We start from the raw sequence: 21,104 nt of genomic DNA, 5'->3' as shown, positions 1-21,104 counted from the left end.
CGGTTGAGCTCCGGACGGCGCCCGATCTTCGCTCCTTTCGCCGCGATCTGAAAACATACCTGTTCGAACAAGCTGGCCTGGCCTGAGGGGGGATTGGTGGGGTTTTTTATTATCATTTTATTGGGGTTTTATTAATGTATTTATTGTTTTTATGGGCATGTATTTAATTACTTTTTAATTTTTGTAACTTTGTGTTTTATTCTTGCCCTGTACACCGCCCTGAGTCCTTCGGGAGAAGGGCGGTATAGAAATATTAATAAATTAAATTAAATTAAATTAAATTCCTCATAGCTCTGGGACCATTTTATTCAACAAAAACTTTATAAACCATGAAGATTCAGGATCTTAACACATTTTATATTAGCTGCTCCAATACACGTAACTTTGAGAATTATTAGCAGGGACTGCTGTTGAACCTATCCACCTCCAAGGTCTCTCATAGAGAAAGCAAATGCTAAAAAACTTTTTTTTAAAGTTGTAAGTAATGTGGAGATGAATTTATTTGTGAAGAACAAAATAACTGAATGTCGACTAATATTTCAGGCAAAGTACCATTACTGGAAAAATGGTACAGCGATATGAATAAATAATAAAGAAAAATAGGCACATTTTAAGTTACCTTTTTATTTTATTTTTTTAGTAAATTTAATTTTTATTTTTATCTAGCTCCCAGTGGATTACTGCATCTATGGAGACACTCAGCAAATACCATGGGTAATTTTAACAAGATAATCTGAGTCATAATTGCTGCTTTAGATTAGATTAACTGGATTAATATAGATTAATCTGTAATCTAAATCTTTAGATTAGTATAAGCCAAAACCAACCCAGCACTTCATGACTTACATAACAGAAATTCAGTGAGGGGAAAAAAATCTGGCTTTCCCCTGCAGTTATTCATGCAAAATTACGGCACAGCCTATCCAAAATTGGATTATAGAATTACTCTATAATAGAAATATTGTATTACTTATTTATAAAGTCTGAGAGTGGAGCATTTTAATATTCAGTATACAAAACCTGAGACATATTTTATTGACTACTTAATTAAACACAGTACTGTACATACAGAAAGCATAGACACTGAGATAAGCACCCAGAGAAAAATAAATAAATCAGTATTTCCCCTTTTATGATTAAACTGGATTTGGAGAGAGCCAATCTGAGGGTGAGCAAGAAACATATATGGTTTCTCTAGTGCAGGATAGTTTTGGATTTGCATCAAGAAGAAAGTTCATTTCAATAGGTGCTATAAGGGTTTTATGGATGACTGATTTCATTTGATATTATTGACATATATTGTAACAAATTTCAATAATTAAATTTAAAAAAATTGCCTGTACTAAATGCACTGTGTCTGCTAGAAGTGGCTTCTTCATATTTTGTTTGAATATGAAGGGAAGCTAATCTCAGTCATATAACACACATCTATTAATAAATACAGAAATAAAAATACATTACCGGGTAACTAAACAGCAGTCATGTATTATGGTCTCCTCCACAAACATGCCTCTTTCATCGTCAGTTTCAACCAAACGACCATCACGATACCAATGTACTTGTGTCGTAATGTCGAGGTACGTTGCTGTACACTGAAATGGCAAGCGATCACCATGAAAAACCACCTGTTTCTGTGATGGTATCAATTCAAAAAGAGGCAACTCCAAAGGACCAGCTATAGATGGGAGTACAAAGAAAATTATTTTTTATTCCATTATTAACAATACTGTCCTCTTTTTTTTTTTAAAAAAAAGATATCAATGCTAGTTTCAGTAAGTACAATGTGAATGATATTATTATTTACAATGCTGTTGTAAGCATGTCTGTTCAGAAGTAACACCTACTATTTTTAGTGGGAACATAGGATTATAGCCTTAATTTACTTTAATACACTTTTTTTAAAATACACAATACACCGACTTTTCAATTTTCACTGTTCATCCTGAAAACGAAATCTACACAAGAGTAAGAAATTATAGTTTTCAAGTGACTACTTATGATAATTGATTTCATCTAATGACCATATATATTCCTGGCTGCATGGTTCAGAAAAAAAAAGACCTCTCATTGCCTACCTACATTTAAGTGCAGATAGCAGAAGATAAGAGATACTAACATCATTAAGATTGAAAAGCAAAGGAGAGTGAGCATGGTCTAATAAAATCAAGAAAGTTGAGCTGTTTTCCATTCCATAAAAGAAATGGAAAATTGAAATCTTTGTTCATAAGCTGTCCATGGACACTTATTCATGCCATGAGTCTGCTACACACTTTAGATTCATTATATCATAATCAGCGAAAATATGCTAAGGGTTATCACAAGGGAAGAATACTGTATATCTTGTGTTGGGATATAAACATACAGATAGCCCTTGACTTATGACCACAATTGAGCCCAGAATTAGGTCATAAGTTGCAGTTGTAGGTAGAGGGATCACATGACTGGCCACAATTTTTAAACTTTTTTTTTTCTGGTGATCATTAAGTAAATGCCACAGTCATTAAGCAAATCAATTTCCTCAATAGTTGTTTTTCTTCTTTGACGGAAACTAGTAAAAAACATTGCGACTGGGGGACATTGCAAATGGCAGTAAAGGTGAGCTGGTTGCCAAGCACCCAAAATGTGATCACGTGACTGTGGGGAGGGTATGTGCCACCACTGCAACTTTGTAAACTTTGTAACTAGTTTTTGAGGGGTCTATCACAACTTTGTACAGTCACTAAGCAAACAGTCAAAAGTAGAGGACCGTCTGTACTCTACAACCTCATCAACACTTCTGGGATTAAAATATGGTTCATTTCAAGGTAATGCGAGCTATATGTTTTCATCTTTTTACCTAAGCACAAAATGTTTTATCAGCAGAAAAAGTTACTGATTCAAAGATGATATTTGAAAGCTAATCAGTTCTCAAGCGTACCAATTTGTTTATCCACATTAAAAGTCAAATCAATAGCATGTCGCAACTGATGTCTACACATACACACACAAATCCTTTCCTTCTTTCCCTGCTTCTACAATGGGATAAATCCAAGCTATTGTAATGTTAAATTCTATCTGAACAGCATTGTAGAGGAAAACAAAATCAGACAGAAAAGGACTTTTTTGCTGTAAAAAATTGAAAGTAAGTAAGACCCCACCTGGAATACTGCATCCAGTTTTGATCACATTACAAAAAGATCTTGAGACTTGGAAAAAGGGCAAAAAAAGAGCAACTAAGAAGATTAAGGGCCTGGAGACAAAAACATATGGAGAATAGTTGCAGGTTTGGCTAGTGACTGTCTAGAGAAAAGAAGGATTGGAGTGACATGATAGCAGCATTCCAGTATTTGAGGGGCTGCGACAAAGAAGAAGGGGTCAACTTACTTTCCAAAATACCAGAATGCAAGACAAGAAACAATGGATGGAAACTAATCAAGGAGAGAAGTAATTTGGAATTAAGGAGAAACTTCCTAACAGTGAGAACAATTAACTAGTGGAACCGCTCACCTTCAGAAGTTCTAGGTGCTTCATCACTGGAGATTTAAAAAAAAAGACTGGACAACCACCTGTCTGAAATGGTATAGTCTTCTGCTTGAGCAGGGGGTTGGATTAGAAGACCCCTTCCAGCTCTAGTCTGATTGACTGACTGACTGACTGACTGACTGACTGACTGATTGAAATATCATGTCTTCTCTGAATAGGAATTTTGTTTCATATCTCATGATAACTATATACTTCATAAAAAAAACAAGATGGTAGTGCTAACTTAGGCAAAATGCATTTTTAGTCCTATGTGATTTATTTTTATTTATTCATATGTTATATTACATACAGGTACTTATCTGCTTAGAAAGGATATTCCTAGTTTGGGGTACAATAAAAACAGATGCATATCTTTCCTAAACAAAAATAAAGTTTTTCTTTATTGAAAAAATATTGAGAAGATTCTTATATCTACTGGAGAGTATTAAAAGGGCTAATAATATAATGTAAATTTCATATAATCCATAGCACCAATTTATATCCTGTAAATTTGTTCTAAAACATATGTACTTATAGCCAACTACAATTTTTATCTATGTTCATTTCTTCATAGCAGATACTCAAACTGATATTTATACTTTGGACAAGAACTCCCACAAATCCATGCAATCATCCATCTGGCAGGACAGCAATCTATCCAAAATATTTAGTGGTCATTAGCTTGCCTTTATATAGAACATGTAGATACCAGCATTCATTTAATCTATCAACATATCACATATCAGATTTTTTTTCATGTTGAAATATCTTGTAGAACTGAGTTGATTCATTTGGTAGCTATCCATGACTTGTTTTTTTTCCATTTTCTGCTAAGTACTGAAATACACTGATACATTAAAAAAAACCCTGAGAATTTGTGATAATCATAATTACAATGTTAAATGTTTTACTTATTCAAAACAAGCATTACTATTTCATTTCAATTCTAGTTCCAAAATGTATCACTGGAACATTTCTGTTCAGGAAATTATGATTATTATTTCCAGAAATCCAATTAGCATGGACACCAATGATGGTTATTGATAGATGATATGGACACTGATGATGGTTATTGATAGATTGATGATAGAAGATATAAACTCAAAGCACCTAAAGAATCCCAAATTAAAGAAGATATTATGCTATCTATAAGTTTCTACTAGAAAGTTTCCTCCTTTTATATTAACATGGAAGTATTTTAAACTGCAAATTATCAGTCACCACAATATCTTGTCAAAACAACTACAGATTGAAGATTGGAGACATGATGAGTGCTCTGTTAAAATCTTCAGGATTAGGTGATGACATTACAAACCAAAATCAGCTTCTTCACTTTGTAACCAGTGGTGGGATTCAACTATGTGAACAACCAGTTCTCTGTGTGGATGCCGCTTCCGGAAGTCCTTTCTGGGCCTGGGCAACAAAAAATTAGCTACTGGTTTTGCCGAAGTGGTGCAAAACAGATGAATCCCACCGCTTGTAACATTTACATTGTTGACAATACAAATATTCCACCTTACTTTTTTAATTGTGTTGATGTTGGTACCATGCACATGTGAGAAGTGAGAACTTTGGGGAAAAGAAATAGGCTTTCCCTGAGGTATTTTTCACTGTACCCTTCTCCAGAAATCTAGTTGGTATCAACCTGGTATCTTTTTATAAAGCTTATGGGGCATTTAAAAGAATAAATTGATCGTTAAGTTTAGAAAATGTTGGTTATTTATAATTGTTTTTAATATTTTAATGGGTGGTTATTGTAAACTGTTATGAACAGCAGCATGAAATTCTTTTCACTCCTTCAGTCTCACCCTACTGAAAATACCATACAGCCAAAGATTCATTGAGCAATCATGCATAATAATTATCTCTTTTGTTACTTCTAAGATAGACAATGTGCATCTTTCATAGTCATGATGGATCTTAATTTTCTAAACATCAAGAAAAATGGCAGATTTTAATTATTATTTTTAATTATTAAATAATTTTAGTATTATTCTAATATATTTTAATTTAATTTTGTCCTGACTCTGGAAATCAAAGCTGTGTTACAACCACAACTACTGGATTGGGGAAGGTAAAGTGTCTGATTATGGATTGTTTACAGTTGAAGAATCTTGTTTCTTTTGCTCCAGTGCATTCTGAAGATGTGAACTCACTGGAGGATGCAGATGTAAGGATTAAAGCTGGCAAGGAAGAAACCAGCATTTTCCAGACTAGAAAATCTATTCACTTTCTCTGTCGTAGCTGTGATTAAGCTAAACCACTCATGTTGACCTGTTCTCAGTTCCCTTCTGCTGCTATGCACATATTAATGTGAGGGAGTCATTATCAGGTGGAAGATGGCTGGCTGGCCAGCTGTGCGGGAGGAAAATAAATTGATGTCAAAAACTAAGCCTGAGAAAGAAAATTCTAGGGGAATCACAGTCCCCTTCTACTTCTTAAGATGTGCCCTCAGCTATTGGTTGAGGTCTGAAGCTGTAATTTCTTGTCTGTAATCTTTATTTTCCAGTGATAGAAATGAGTACGGATAGTGGTGAATTCACCCCGTTCGCACCAGAATGGACTTTCGGAAGCAGAATCCACAGAGAGAACCACTTGTTCACATATTTGAATCCCACCACTGTCCTCCTGGATGTCTATTGTTCTTTCACTAGTTGTAATATCTTCCCGTTTTTAATCCTGTGTGCTATCCAAAACTGTTATGGAACTAGACCACCTTAGTAATTTGATAACTAAATAAATGACTGAATGGATGTCAGAAATAATTTAACATATACTTCCTTTTTAGTCCTTTCATATTTTAAACACACATCCCGCTATTCAAAATCAATTCCATTTGACTGATGAGAGAGCAAATTTCATTGTCTTCCACTGTATATCCATTAAAAAATGTTTATTTGTAGCTTCCTAGGAAACATAACATGTCAAGTGAGTTTATTTGTAATAGAAAACCATTCCCCTGGAAAGAACTGCCATGTATCCCAAAATTTTCTGGAGGGCGAAACAAGATAATTCCTGAACAAGCAACCAACATTACAATAGAGAAACAGATGCATGTTTCAAGCTAGAGAAACATTTAAAATATTTTCCTTTTACAGAAATATTCTGGAAATATAACCATTTAAATATTTTATATTTTAATAATAAATATCTAAGTATTAAATATTTTAAATATTTAAAGATGTATCCTTGCCAATCATATTCTGCTTTTAAAAATATTGAGTAGAAATGACAGATATGGTCATAGTGCAGTTCAGCTCCACTGTACAGACTATAATTGTTATGTATCCAGAGCAGGCAATTGCATGGCAACAGCCACTAGGGGGCGTTGGTCTGGACGGTTTTGGCGGGAAACCCAGTTTCGGCGGAAAACCTAGGGCCAACCCCATTGGCTAGCCGCCTACCTGGCCAGGTATATAAGGAGGCCAGGTAGCCCTTGTTCCTCAGTACGAAAACCCCCCCCCACAATAAAGAGCTGAACTCGTACTCCGGCTGGTGTCTCTTCCTTACGTCGGACCCACTACATAACAATAATCCCTCAAATTCTAGATCTGAGGGAGCTCATCTGGCAAAATCAGTTCCTAATTAAAACTGTACGTAATTTGTCTCTTGGGTCATTCTAAATAAGAAATCATTTACAGAACTGCTTCCCTTCATTTATAGAAGTGAAGGCAGCGAGGGAAGCAAAGTATTTAAGTCTCCACCTGTTAGCCCTGCAAGGCAGCTCACACAAGAAGCATAACTAGGAGTAGAAACTCTTATCTTTATTGTAAATTTATTTTAACAAAATGTTGCAAGACTGAAAGTATTTCTCCCCTCCTTTCTGTTAGACTCCGAAATCCCCCCTTCTGTGGCCTGAAGCATTTTCATGCTGGTTGTCCCATCTTTGGTCTCCCTCCTATCTCCCAAGATCATTCCCTCATACAATTATACCAAGCCCACTGCAGTCCAAAACCAGAGTAAATTTTTGAAGTCACAACATTACTTAATGAAGAAGGAAGAGGGGGAGGAAGAAGAAGATGCAATTCCTAAAGAATCCTACCTTTCAGCTCAGTATTCTTGCTATGTCTTTTTCACAGAAATTGTATAGAAGTTGGGTAAGCTGAGTAATATTAACTGGGTTAACATACTGCAAGAAATTACAGTTTATACATCATTTGAATAAGCCATAATTGTTTAGTTTGCACATTACATTAAGCCATAACACGTTTTCTAAATGACAATGGCTTGCTTTATGTAATGAGCTAATCTAAAACCGAAAAATTCAGAATGTAAGTTATTGCAACATTACTTAGCTAATTTTATTTGCTGAGGAAAAATAAGTGCTTTTTGTGGTATTAGCAGGCTTTAGATCGATCTGCATGCCTACAATTATAAACGTATCTTCATAAACTAAGAAAAAGTCAAGAATAGCCCTAAGCATAGATTAAAAAATAATATAGTTGCTCTCTGAAAACAGAGTATATAAAAAATGGAACAGGAAAACATTTTCTACAAGTAACAAAATTAAATCAGCAAGTAAAAAAATTCTCATAAACAAGAGTTCACTCATCTGTTTTCATCGATTTTTATTAACCCTATTAGCAGGGTAGGATAAAATACGGTAACATTTTAACAATGCAGTACTTTTTTGGTCCATAGGGTCGCTGTGGGTCGGACAAAACTTCGCAACTAACAACAACAACAATAGCTGGATTATAAATTACTACACTGGTACCTTAGTACTCATCATTAATTGGTTCCGGAAGCCTCAAATAGTACCAAAAACAATTACAAAATAATTTTTTCCCTTAAGGAATAATGTCAATCACAAGGCAGCCAACATCGACAAGTTCTAGTTTGTGCGTTGAGTACCCAACAAACAATGAGTACTGGGACAAAATGTGTTGAGTAACAAATTTGATGGTCGACATTTTCATGAAGCTGTCTATAGAAATTTTTTACACACACACACACACAGAGAGAGAGAGAGAGAGAGAGAGAGAGAGAGAGAGAGAGAGAGAGAGAGAGAGAGAGAAAATACAGTGAAGATACCTTCACAAATGCAAGGCAGAAACTTGGGAATAAATAAAAACAATAAACAAGTAACATAACCAATATTAAAAGATATGCAAGGCATTCTACTATTTTTTTCTCCACCAGCCCTCATTCTCATCCTTTCTCTTTCTGGTGTATCAGTATTGCTTTTAACTACAAAATCGTTGGAGGTGGGACTCCATCTGTGTTACTCATGACTCTTTTCCAAGACAACAAGAGCAACAAGTGCAGAGCAACAGCAGCAAAACAAATTTCAAAATCAGAGAACATAGGTTAGAAACCACTATTATATGACTAATTCACCAATGTGTTGCTATTCATAAATTGTTACCCACCAAAGTAATTGCTTTGGACTATATGCATATTTTCATACTTAATTTAGATGTTCATTCAAATAGCAACATGTTGCCAGTCTCAAAAGGCTAGCTACTTGTGCATAAAACAAAAGTTAATCTTTTAAAAATTATAGCTAAGTAGCATTGCATACCATTCTTGGTTTTATTTGTTTTCAAATAATTTTCTTATTGTTGTTGTTGCTGTTAGCTGCGAAGTCATGTCCAACCCATTGCGACCCTATAGACAATGTTCCTCCAGGCCTTCCTCTCCTCTACCATCTTCTGGAATCCATTTAAGCTCACGCCTACTGCTTCAGTGACTCCATCCAGCCACCTCATTCTCTGTCGTCCCATTCTTCTATTGCCCTCAATCTTTCCCAGCATTAGGCTCTTCTCCAGTGAGTCCTTCCTTCTCATTAGGTGGCCAAAGTATTTGAGTTTCAACTTCAAGGATCTGGCCTTCTAAAGATCAGTCAGGGTTGATCTCCTCTAGGACTGACCGGTTTGATGGCAGGAGTCTTCTCCAGCACCATAGTTCAAAGGCCTCAATTCTTTGCCTCTCAGCCTTTCATATGGTCCAACTTTCACTGCCATACATTGCAACTGGGAAGACCATAGCCTTGACTATACGCACTTTTGTTGACAGGGTGATTTCTCTGCTTTTTAGTGTGCTGTCTAGATTTGCCATGGCTTTCCTCCCCAGGAGCAAGCGTCTTTTAATTTCTTGGCTGCAGTCCCCATCTGCTGTGATCTTGGAGCCCTGGAAAATAAAATCTATCACTACCTCCATTTCTTCCCCATCTATTTGCCAGGAATTGAGAGGGCCTGATGCCATGATCTTAGTTTTCTTAATGTTAAGTTTCAACCCAAGCTTTTTAGTTCCTCTTCACTTTCTGCCATTAGAGTTGTGTCATCTGCATATCTTAGGTTGTTGAATATTTCTCCCGGCAAATCTTAATTCCAACTTTTGATTCATCTAGCCCTGCCTTTCTCATGATGTGCTCTGCATATAAGTTAAATAGGCAGGGTGATAGTATACAGCCTTGCCGGACTACTTTCCCAATTTTGAACCAATCAGTGGTTCCGTGTCCAGTTTTCACTGTTGCTCCTTGACCCGCATATAGGTTTCTCAAGAGACAAATAAGATGGTCTGGTACTCCCATCTCTTTAAGAACTTGCCACAGTTTGTTGTGATCCACACAATCAAAGGCTTTAGCATAATCAATGAAGCAGAAGTAGATGTTTTTCTGGAATTTCCTAGCTTTCTCCATGATCCAGCGTATGTTGGCAATTTGATCTCTAGTTCCTCTGCCTCTTCGAAATCCTGCCTGTACTTCTGGTAGTTCTTGATCCACATACTGCTGGAATCAAGCTTGTAGGATTTTAAGCATAACTTTACTAGCACGTGAAATGAGTGCAATGGTGCGATAGTTTGAACATTCTTTGGCATTGCCATTCTTTGGAATTGGAATGTAAACTGATCTTTTCCAATCCTGTGGCCACTGTTGAGTTTTCCAAATTTGCTGGCAAATTGAGTGTAGCACTTTTACTGCAACGTCTTTTAAGATTTTGAATAGCTCAGCTGGAATACTGTCACCTCCACTAGCTTTGTTGTTGCTCAGCTTTTCTAAGGCCCACTTCACTTCCCATTCTAGGATGTCTGGCTCGAGGTCAGTGACCACCTCATTGTAGTTATCAGGGATGTTAAGCTCATTCTTGTATAGTTCTTCTGTGTAATTTTTCCATCTCTTCTTAATCTCTTCTGCCTCTGTTAGGTCCCTGCCATTTTGGTCCTTTATCATGCCCGTTTCAGTTCCCTTCATCTCTCCAATTTTCTTGAAAAGATCTCTGGTCCTCCCTATTCTATTGTTTTCTTCTATTTCTTTGCACTGTTCATTTAAGAAGGCATTCTTATCTCTTCTAGCTTTTCTCTGGAATTCTGCATTCAGTTGGGCGTATCTTTCTTTTTCTCCCTTGCCTTTCGCTTTCCTCCTTTCCTCAGCTATTTGCAAAGCTTCCTCAAGACAGCCATTTTGCTTTCTTGCATTTCTTTTTCTTTGCGATGGTTTTGGTTGCTACCTGTTCTACAACGTTGTGAACCTCTGTCCATAGTTCTTCAGGCACTCTGTCTATCAGATCTAATTCCTTAAATCTATTTGTCACCTCTACTATACATTCAACAGGGATATGATTTAATTCATACCTGAGTGGCCTAGTGCTTTTCCCTACTTTCTTCAGTTTAAGCCTAAATTTTGCAATGAGAAGCTCATGGTTTGAGCCACAGCCAGCTCCTGGTCTTGTTTTTGCTGACTGTATAGAGCTTCTCCATCTTTGGCTGCAGAGCACATAGTCAATCTGATTTCTGTGTTGACCGTCTGGTGATGTCCACGTGTAGAGCCATCTCTTGGGTTGTTGAAACAGAATGTTTGCTATGACCATCGTATTCTCTTGACAAAATTCTATCAGCCTGTGCCCTGCTTCATTCTGTACTCCAAGACCAAACTTGCCTGTTATTCCGGTTATCTTTTGGCTTCCTACTTTAGCATTCCAATCCCCCATGATGATAAGAACATCATTTTTTGGTGTTAGTTCTATAAGGTGCTGTAGGGCTTCATAGAACCGGTCAATTTCATCCTCTTCAGCACCCGTGGTTGGGGCATAGACTTGGACTACTGTGATATTGAATGGCTTGCCTTGGATTCGAACTGAGATCATTCTGTCATTTTGGGGATTGTATCCCAATATTGCTTTTCCTACTTTTTTATTTACTATGAAGGCTACTCCATTTCTTCTGAGGGATTCCTCCCCGCAGTAGTATACCTGATGGTCATCTGAATTAAATTTACCCATTCCTGTCCATTTTAGTTCGCTGATTCCTAAGATGTCGATGTTCAGTCTTGTCATCTCTTGTTTGACCACGTCCAGCTTTCCTTGATTCATGGATCTTACATTCCAGGTTCCTATAGAGAAAAAAATCTTTACAGCATCGGACTTTCCTTTCACCACCAGACACATCCACAGCTGAGCGTCCTTTCGGCTTTGGCCCAGTCACTTCATTCTTTTTGGCGCTACTAGTACTAGCCCTCTGCTCTTCCCCAGTAGCATATTGGACGCCTTCCGACCTGAGGGGCTCATCTTCCAGCATCATATCGTTTTGCCTTTTGGTACTGTCCATAGGGTTTTCATGGCAAAGATACTGGAGTGGGTTACCATTTCCTTCTCCAGTGGATCACATTTTGTCAGAACTCTCTGCTATGACCTGTTCGTCTTGGGTGGCCCTGCACGGTATAGCTCATAGCTTCATTGAATTACTACACAAGCCCCTTCACTACGACAAGGCAGTAATCCATGAAGGGGACAATTTTCTTAAGAATTATAAATGAACAAAATAAAAGTCAAACTACAAAAAGGGAGGGAGGGAGGGAGGGAGGGAAGAAAGGGAGGGAGGGAGGGAGGGAAGGGGGAGGAGGTGAAGGGAAAGAAAAAGAAAAAAAGAAGTAACTTCACCCTTCATCCCAGCAGGTAAAATTAACTTTAATACCATAGCACTATTAAGCTTATCATGTTTTATTTAAATAAGATATAATGTTTCTTCTTCCCATGGATAAGGAAAACAAGATCCAAATGCTATGTCAACCAACCTTTGTCAACAAAAGTTCAGTAAGGACAATCAGATATAACTATTTTCTTTTTTAAAAAGTCCTGATTGAAAAGGCTGATCTTATAAATCTTCACTGATTTATTGGACTGGAAGCTTTTCCTGTTTTGTAGATTTAATTATGTTTATTATTTCTTGGAACACTAATACAAATAAATAAGTAGTATGATCATAAATTGTTTTAGGAAGACCTCTATTATATAAAGATTTATTTCTTCCTTAGTTACATTTGTTAAGGAGTTACATAAGTGAGAATAAAAATAACAGGATTGATAATTTACTGAGTCAGAATCATTACTATATGTAATTTAACCCAAGAGTCGATAACATATTGTAACAATGCTGCAAGTACAATTCAAAGGCTAGTATTTTACCAAGTCTTTGACCTTATTCCTAATATCTAAATCTAATATAATCCTGAATGAAATTACATCTACATGGAGGGAAATATGCATTGGGGTACCCCAAGGTTTTGTCCTAGGTACAGTACTCTTCAATTTCTTCATAAATGATTTAGACGAGGGAATAGAAGGTGAACTCATGAAATTTGCAGATGACATCAAGCTAAGGGGAATAGCCAACATTTTAGAAGATAGGCTCCCAGATCCAGAAAGAACTTGACAGACTTGAATACTGAACCCTATCCAACAAAATGCAATTCAGCACTGAGAAAAGAAAGGTTTTACAATCAGGTGAGAAAAAGCAAATGCAGAGGTACAGAATAAGTGGGACCTGGTTCAACCGCAGTAACTGTGAGAGGGATCTAGGAGTCCTAGTGGACAATCACTTAGGCATGAGCCAGCAGTGTCCTGCAGCTGCCAAAACAAGCCAATGCAGTCCTAGGCTACCTCAATAGAGAAATAGTATCAAGAGCATGTGAAGTATTACACTGCTATATACTGTCTTGGTAAGGCCACACTTGGAAAACTGGATCTAGTTTTGGTCACCATGATAAAAAAAAAGATTTTGAGACTCTAGAAAGAGTGTAGGCAAGAACAACAAATATGATTAAGGGTCAGGGACACTATTTCATGGAAAACTCATAAAAATTACAACAGAAAACAACAACAAGCTATTTCATAGAAAACCCATAAAAAGTTGAAAACAGAAAAAAAATCAATTGTTTCAGGAAAATGCATGGAAAGTTAGCATAAAAGAAAGAAGTCTCTTTATCTATTGTAAGGTCTCTCCTATAACTAAAAATATCTGAAACAATACGTTTGTTTCAAAGAGATTTCTTTCATCTACATTAGGGGTGTCAAATTGTCGGCCCGCGGGCCGGATGTGTCATGCCCAAACTGTGCCCACCCCATTGCCGGCAATGGGAAAAAAGTTGTGATACATCATGGCATGTCACGTGACACCCCTGATCTCCATAAACATCCTTCTGGACAAAAATATTAAATACAAACGATTAAAACATTTTTATTTCTCCATAAGATTAACAGTATATATATGTATACAGGTACAAATTTTGTTTTATTCTTGTTGTTCTTGTTTATTTATTATACTGTTCCTTTTAATTCTGCTCCTCTGTTCATTTCAATTAAAAAGCAAAGAAAGCCCAAAGATATCTACTCAAACATGATAATCATTACACAAACAGTAGCAGCAGAGAAATGACATGAGGAATGTAAAACAAGCAGGTGATTGTTAGAAGGTGTACAGTGGAGGAGGGAAAAGTCAGCTAGAGTAAGCAGAAGCATAAATTAGATTTATCATTACACCCAATTAGAAGCAAAATCACCCAAAATTAATCATTAGAGAGCAAGTTGAAACTTTGAACAAGTCTATTCCTATTAGTGGGTAAAGATACAACCATTTGTTTCTGGTCCATTTTTAAACGTCTGTTTTTAAAAAGCAATACACTGAAAGGAGATTATTCCTGTAATTTAATTAAGGACTATATTTTTCAAGGTCCCTTCTCCTACCATTTCAACATATTCTACAACACATTGTATAAACTCATTCAAACGCATTTCATACACGATCTAAGTGGTGCAATCAGTAAGCAAAATAAAACTCTACAATTAGCTAAATGTCAAGAAAGCCAAAGAGAGTAAAAATAAAACTAATTGAATTAAGTTTTAAAAGCATATCTCTATAAGATCATACAGTATTTCTGAAAAGCATTTTTCCACACACGAAAGGCATAACAATTCCAACTCAAACTTCAGCTTTTTCCCTTTCTAACTAAAAGTGAGCTTGTGAAACTAATACTTTAAAGATGTTAAGTGCTAGAACATATATACTGAATTCCACCACCAAATGCAAAACACATTTTTTTTACCAAGAATAAAAAAAGCAGATTTCTTCATTTCTATACCATTACAATTCAAGTATCATTATTCAAGTTTGATTTTGTTTCCACTGTTTGTTTTTCAGGTAATTTTTTAAACATCTCCAACCGCTTTTAAGCAACTAGAATGATGCTTAATCTTTATGCTTTTGTGATGGCTGCTATAGGTTTGTAAAGTCCAGTAATGAATACAATATATATAATTTTTCAGGAAGGCCCATTTTTCCACAAGATTCTGGTATTATAAGTTTCTGATAAGTTTATATCCAAAATCCAGAAATGAATTTGGCAAAAAATAACTTGGAATTGATTTCTGGTTTATGCATAGTTTTTTTTAAAAAAATAGAACAGCAATGAATAGCTCTGTTTGAAAACCTCAGCAAATATTCTTCTAAAAGCATTTATGTTCAGAGCTATTGAACCTTTTTAAAAAAAATAATCTCAAGTGCCCTCCTGTCAGTAGCATTAAACCACAATAGCAGGAATTACTGATGCGGCCTAAACTATCATTATAATAATTAAAGCACTCTTTTTGCTATCTTGTTCACAAAGTACTCCTTTGTGTTGACTGAAATTCAGAGCGTTTATGTTTCAATGATTTAAAAGGTATGTTCTGGATTAGCATTTTGAACAAAAAGTAGTTTCCTTTTATATGTGAACCTGAAATGGTGATTAGCCTGACAAATCAAATAAAACATAACAAGCAGAATCACCAGCCATGCTCTTAATTTGGTTTGCTTGCCAAATCACCATTAGTTACCATTAACCAAGACTTGTCCAAGGTCACACATCACAATGAACTATGATTGGTTGATAATTGCTACCTGTCTTCTTGGACCTGCAATAATATGTGAAATGGTAAAATAAAGCTGAAAACAAAAGGGTTGCCAAGAAACTGCTTTCTGCGTAGTTTTCAGGGTTTAATCTGTTACAGCAAAATAATCTGGAAGTTATCTGAAAAGTTAAGGAGAAAATTCGATATCAATTTTCTACTCATGGAACTGTTAGTAGAACCCACAGCATGACATTTTTCCCTTACAACTGTTGTCTCCTGCACATTTCTGCTGAAGGATGGGAGTTTCTCTTTTTTCTGATATAGGGTAAGGTGGGGAATTTATTTATTTTATTTTATTTATTTTAATTCCATTTATATCCCGCCCTCCTCCGAAGACTCAGGGCGGCTTACAAGCTTAGCAGTAGTAGTAGACTTCATTCTATGTATATGCCTGCTTATTAGGGCTTTCACACACACCCCAAGCGGCATTATTAAAAAAGTCAGCTTAATTACCCCCAACAATCTGGGTCCTCACAATATGAAATTACAATTTTTTTACAGCATCACCTTCTCCATTAAATTCTATCAGGGTATATGTATGTGCTTATAAGTGAGTGTATGTGTACACACATTACACCAGGGGTCTTCAAACTTGGCCCTTTTATGACTTGTGGACTTCAGCTCCCAGAATTCCTCAGCCAGTATGCCTGGCTGAGGAATTCTTGAAGTCCACAAGTCATAAAAGGGCCAGGTTTGAAGACCCCTGCATTAAACATACACCATATTGCTTGCTTTGATAATGGAAAGAATATGGAACAAGCAGAATTGAAAAACAAAAATATTAAAGAAGTTCATATAGCCTGGCTGTATTTATTTATTTCATTAAGTTTTATATACTGCCCTATTCCCAAAGGACTCAGGGCGGTTTACAGGGCAAAATTAAAAGACAAAATAAGAGTTAAAATAGAATTAAAATAAGATTAAATAACAATTAGTAGCCCAAAGTTTAAAATTTAAATGTTTTAAAATTAAAACCCCTCAGTCCAGGCCAGATAAATCAAATAACCGAAACGAAAGAAGGTCGGGGGCCGTCTGGAGTTCCACAGGCAGATCGTTCCATTATTGGGTAAATACAGGAAAGTACAGATGACTTTAAAGATTTGTTTTGTCACTTCATTTAGATTTTTCCTACAGATAAGCCATTCCTAATCAGTTAACTAGCCTTATTTGATATGTTTCTTTTGCTTCAACAGATATTGTAGATTTTTTTTTAAAAAGGTGATGTGACTCTTTGCTGTCTTTAATCAAGAAGTGAAAAAGATGTAATTTTATCATAGCATGACTATAGATGTCTTGAGATTTCAGCTAAAACTTGTTAACAAGTTTTTGTGTGGGGGTTCATCTGAAACACGGTACAATAGAACAATACAACAAATGGAACAATATAATAATACCTGTGCCACTGACTCAACCGATCCAGAAAGAAAACATATTGGATCATGTTTATTTATTTTAAATAATAATTTTAATAATAAACAAAATATTTAAAATAAATTATTTATTTCGCAACAACTAAAGATGCAAAATAAAAGTACGATATAAATGCAACATATTAAAAAAAAACATTTCTCACCCAACTAAACACAGAGTGGCTCCCCAAAACATCATACATCAAGCAGCGTGGGCTCAATTACTCTCCTGCCCCTTCTGCCTGAGCAAACAGCCAGGTGTTCAAGGTTTTCTGGAAAATAAACAAAGATGGTGCCACCCAAACCTCAGTGCTATGGTATCCCAGAGGGCATGCACAGCTATGGAAAAGGCAAACTGCCAGATGACCATCCTTGACTGTCATGACTTAAGAGCTGCTCCTCTTATCCAAACTAATGGAATGGGTAGAAGCAATGGAATTAATGGGCTTTAAAAAAAACACAGCACCTTGCATATGAAAGCAAAGAGCCAGTGTAGCTCCTGGACCACAGATGATGTACCATGGACATAAAGAAACACAGTGGTCCATGCCATCATTGCATTCTGGACAAATGGAGGCATCTTCTTCAAGGCTAGTCCTATATAGACTGCTTCACAGTAATCCAACTATGACCAAAGCATAGTTGACCACATGCAGTGCCTCCTGATCCACGAAAGGGTGCAACTGCAGACGCCTCACACATCTATGTTGTATAATTGTAGAGAACAAGGCATTTCAATGGGCGAAAAAGCATAGTGGTGATATCAGGAAAGATCATTATAAAGAAGGTGGAGGAAAACTTAAATGCGTATCTGTGCAACAATAAGTGATTCTTTTAAGGTTGTTATTGCTAGGGCTTTTTTCCTCATAGAATGCTCAGAACGGAGTTCCGGCACCTTTTTTGGATGGAACCTTGTAGGGTAGGCAAGGCGGGTTGTATGACATGTGTGAGTTCCGGCGCCTTTTTCTTTTACAAAAAAAGCACTGGTTATTGCTATACCATAAACACTACTTTGTGATTCCTTTGGATTTTATATATTGCCTAGACTTTCTGAACACATGAGGAAAAAAACCGCTTTGCCAACACTGGGTTTCTAAGGGGATAGAAACATAGAATTTGTGTTTCCTCACTTATTAACACAGTCATTAATCTAACTAGTTGTTTTGGTTTTAGAATAATGTATAGAGATTTTATTGTTCACAATATGTTATGAAGGACCACAACACTCTTCTTGCCTCACAGTGCAGAAAGAATGAACACTAATATCATTAGCATAAAGTAAATTAGGAATTTTTCTACCACCCACAAGTGATGTTGGTGTTTCTAAGCACCTGGATTGCACCGTTAAATAAAAATAGAACACAAAAGGTGCCAGTATTGAACCCTATTTCAACTACTTATTTTGAGAGTTGCTTTGTCTGAAGTGTCCTTGGACATTAAAAGGACTTTAAGAAAATTATTCTCATGCAGGTTTGTATCAGAAAATAAAATCTCCAATCTATCATTGAAGCCTCCAGCTTTTTCCAAAGTCTGTCACATGGGATAAAATCAAAGGTGAGTTTAAGATAGATAAGGGCTACATGAAGGGTCCCATGAGGTTAATTCTGTTGGGTTTTTTTGGCTGGATATTGAAATACCTGGCAATTATGAAATGTAATTCTAAAACTGGTAACTCACCTGCAAGAATATCTTTAGATTCTATCAAATTGCAACTGATAGGGCCCAGTCTTTGGGGATCATCAGGGAAAAATCAATGACAGAAAAAAGTGTTGCAAAAATTGGTCCACAGAAATCAATATTAATTTTGAAAAATTCAGTGAGGATATATTAAAACCTGTCCGCTTTAAGCTGTGCCTCTAATTTCTTAATTTCTGCAGTTGTGAGTGGAAGCCAGACTGGGAGATTGAGGTATGCTTGTTATAAAATTCTAACAAGCAATTAAGTCCAGGAATATGACAGGTTAACCTAGAGTCTTACTTTTCATCTTTTGAGCCGTAACCCACAAAAAAATATATGTTAATTTGTTTCGGTGGCCTGGGTACGTTTAGCCTATAACTCTTTTAGCTCCACATTTTTTTATTCTTAAGAAGAATTTTATATGATCTTTCCTGTAAGAATAAATCAAAGGGAAGAGAGCTGCAGTTTTGTGCCTTTTGGACTTGAGCCTGGCTACCAAAGAAGCTGTGGCTATTCTACAAAGCAAGTCAAACTTATTGAACTAAAGGTCAAGCTTTAGAGCCCTGGAGGTAGAGTGGTTAGAATGCTGTATTGCAGGCTAATTCTGCCCACAGTCTGGAGTTCGATCCTGACAAGGCTTGAGGTTGATTCAGATGGCCACCTGGTTGATAAAATGATGGCCCAAATTATTGGGGGCAATATGCCGGCATTGTAAACCACTTAGAGAGTGCTGCAAATGCAGTATATAATCTAAGTGCTATTGCTAGTGTCATTGCTATAGAACCATCATGTAATGTTGTAAGTCCCAGACCACCAGTTGCATAGTAGTGGCCAGACTGCAATGCTGCTTTATAGCCCATTTAAGTTTGATAATGTGAAGATTTTTGGAATTCCCAGTGGAATTATTTAAGATTCTATTTATGAGTTCAGATGCTGAAGATATGTTTCAATAACAGTTCAATAATGTGACTGATAGCAAATGTAACAAAAGAACTTACAAATATAAAAAATCTTTTATGTCAGGGGTGTCAAACTCAATTTCATTGAGGGCCGCATCAGCATTGCGGTTGCCCTCAGGGGGCTGTGTGGGTATGGCCAGGGTGGGCGTGGCCCACTGGGTGGGCATGGCTAGAGTGCATATGGCCTACTGGGTGGGCGTGGCCGGCTCTACATCGTTCGCATCAAGGGTGTCTATGGAGGCCTGGGCGGGAGTGGGACAGATCTGAGGGTCTCTGGTAGACGGAGGGTCTCTGGGCCAGGGCCAAGGCAGTGGGGGCCATTCCCTCACTGTTTCCAGGATGGCTTTGCGGGCCGGATCCGGCCCCCGGGCCTTGTGTTTGACATGTCTGCTTTATGTTATTCTTTCCTGCAAATCCATATTGAGATGGATGAAGCAACAAAGAACAGACACAGACATATCAATATGAATTTTAAAGATTTAGGAAGGAAATTTAAGAACACAGGGGTACAAGAGGCATTCTCATATATCCTATCAATTTTTGAAAGCTGTCTGAAAAAAGAAAGAATTCTACAAAGGAATTTTATACACACACACACACACACACACACACACACACAAAAGTTTCTAAGGCCATGGTTTATCTGGATAGTCGATTACTGTCCAGGATGTATTGAATCTCACAAAGACTAGTAAAAATATTGATTAATGTTGCCCAAAACATAACAAGTTGATAAGGAGTGTTTTCCACTATGAGAATTGGACACAAAACAAAAACTCTGAAGAAAGAATTCCAGATAAAGATCTGTACTCTGCAGAAGTAAATAAGTGTGTTGTTCTAATGGGAGCTATTAAATCACTCAGGGAAAAATTAGAAAGAAAATTGGTTCACAAAGTTCAAAGTCTTCCATTTCCTATATACTGCTGCTCACAGTATGGAAGATAAGCAAAATTCACTAGAACTATTAGTAAAGAAAGACAAATATGAATAAATAAGTATAACAGAGCTTTAGTGAGGTAACGCCCATGAAGGGAATGAAGCCACAGAAGGGTACAATTGATTGAAAGGCACAGAAGCAGCAAAAAAGGAAGAGTAATCTCTCTGTGTTAAAAGAACTCACACTTGCACAGAATAAAAATCAGTGAACTTGAAGAAATTGTTGAGCTCATCTGTCTAATAACAAATAGAAAAATGGTCAAAAACAGTACTGGTGTACATGTCTATTAACAGTCACCCAATCACCAAGACATTGTGGGTGATTATCCTTTTAAAAAACAAACTGAAGATCCTTCAAAAGAATAACGGTGGACTTTATTATATATTGACAGACAAACCCTATCAAGATGATGCTTTAAAATCTTTCTTTGCTGACAAACTTACAAACTACCAAGAAT

At 36.5% G+C, this 21,104-nt stretch overlaps 1 protein-coding gene across 1 annotated transcript in view; it reads right to left on the bottom strand.

Annotated features, from left to right (window-relative positions):
• The window catches only part of ADGRA1 (adhesion G protein-coupled receptor A1), a gene marked incomplete at both ends in the record, with an annotated part of 473,204 nt that overhangs the window by 255,637 nt on the left and 196,463 nt on the right, over positions 1-21,104 (bottom strand). Inside the window, one exon of the mRNA XM_083363639.1 lies at positions 1,462-1,675. Coding sequence (XP_083219765.1) covers positions 1,462-1,675 — 214 coding nt within the window. The remainder of the gene's footprint in view (positions 1-1,461; positions 1,676-21,104) is intronic.

The sequence above is a fragment of the Vipera ursinii genome, assembly GCF_947247035.1.
Source record: "Vipera ursinii genome assembly, chromosome: 5".
Taxonomy (NCBI): domain Eukaryota; kingdom Metazoa; phylum Chordata; class Lepidosauria; order Squamata; family Viperidae; genus Vipera; species Vipera ursinii.
This window is presented reverse-complemented; position numbering and strand designations above follow the sequence as displayed.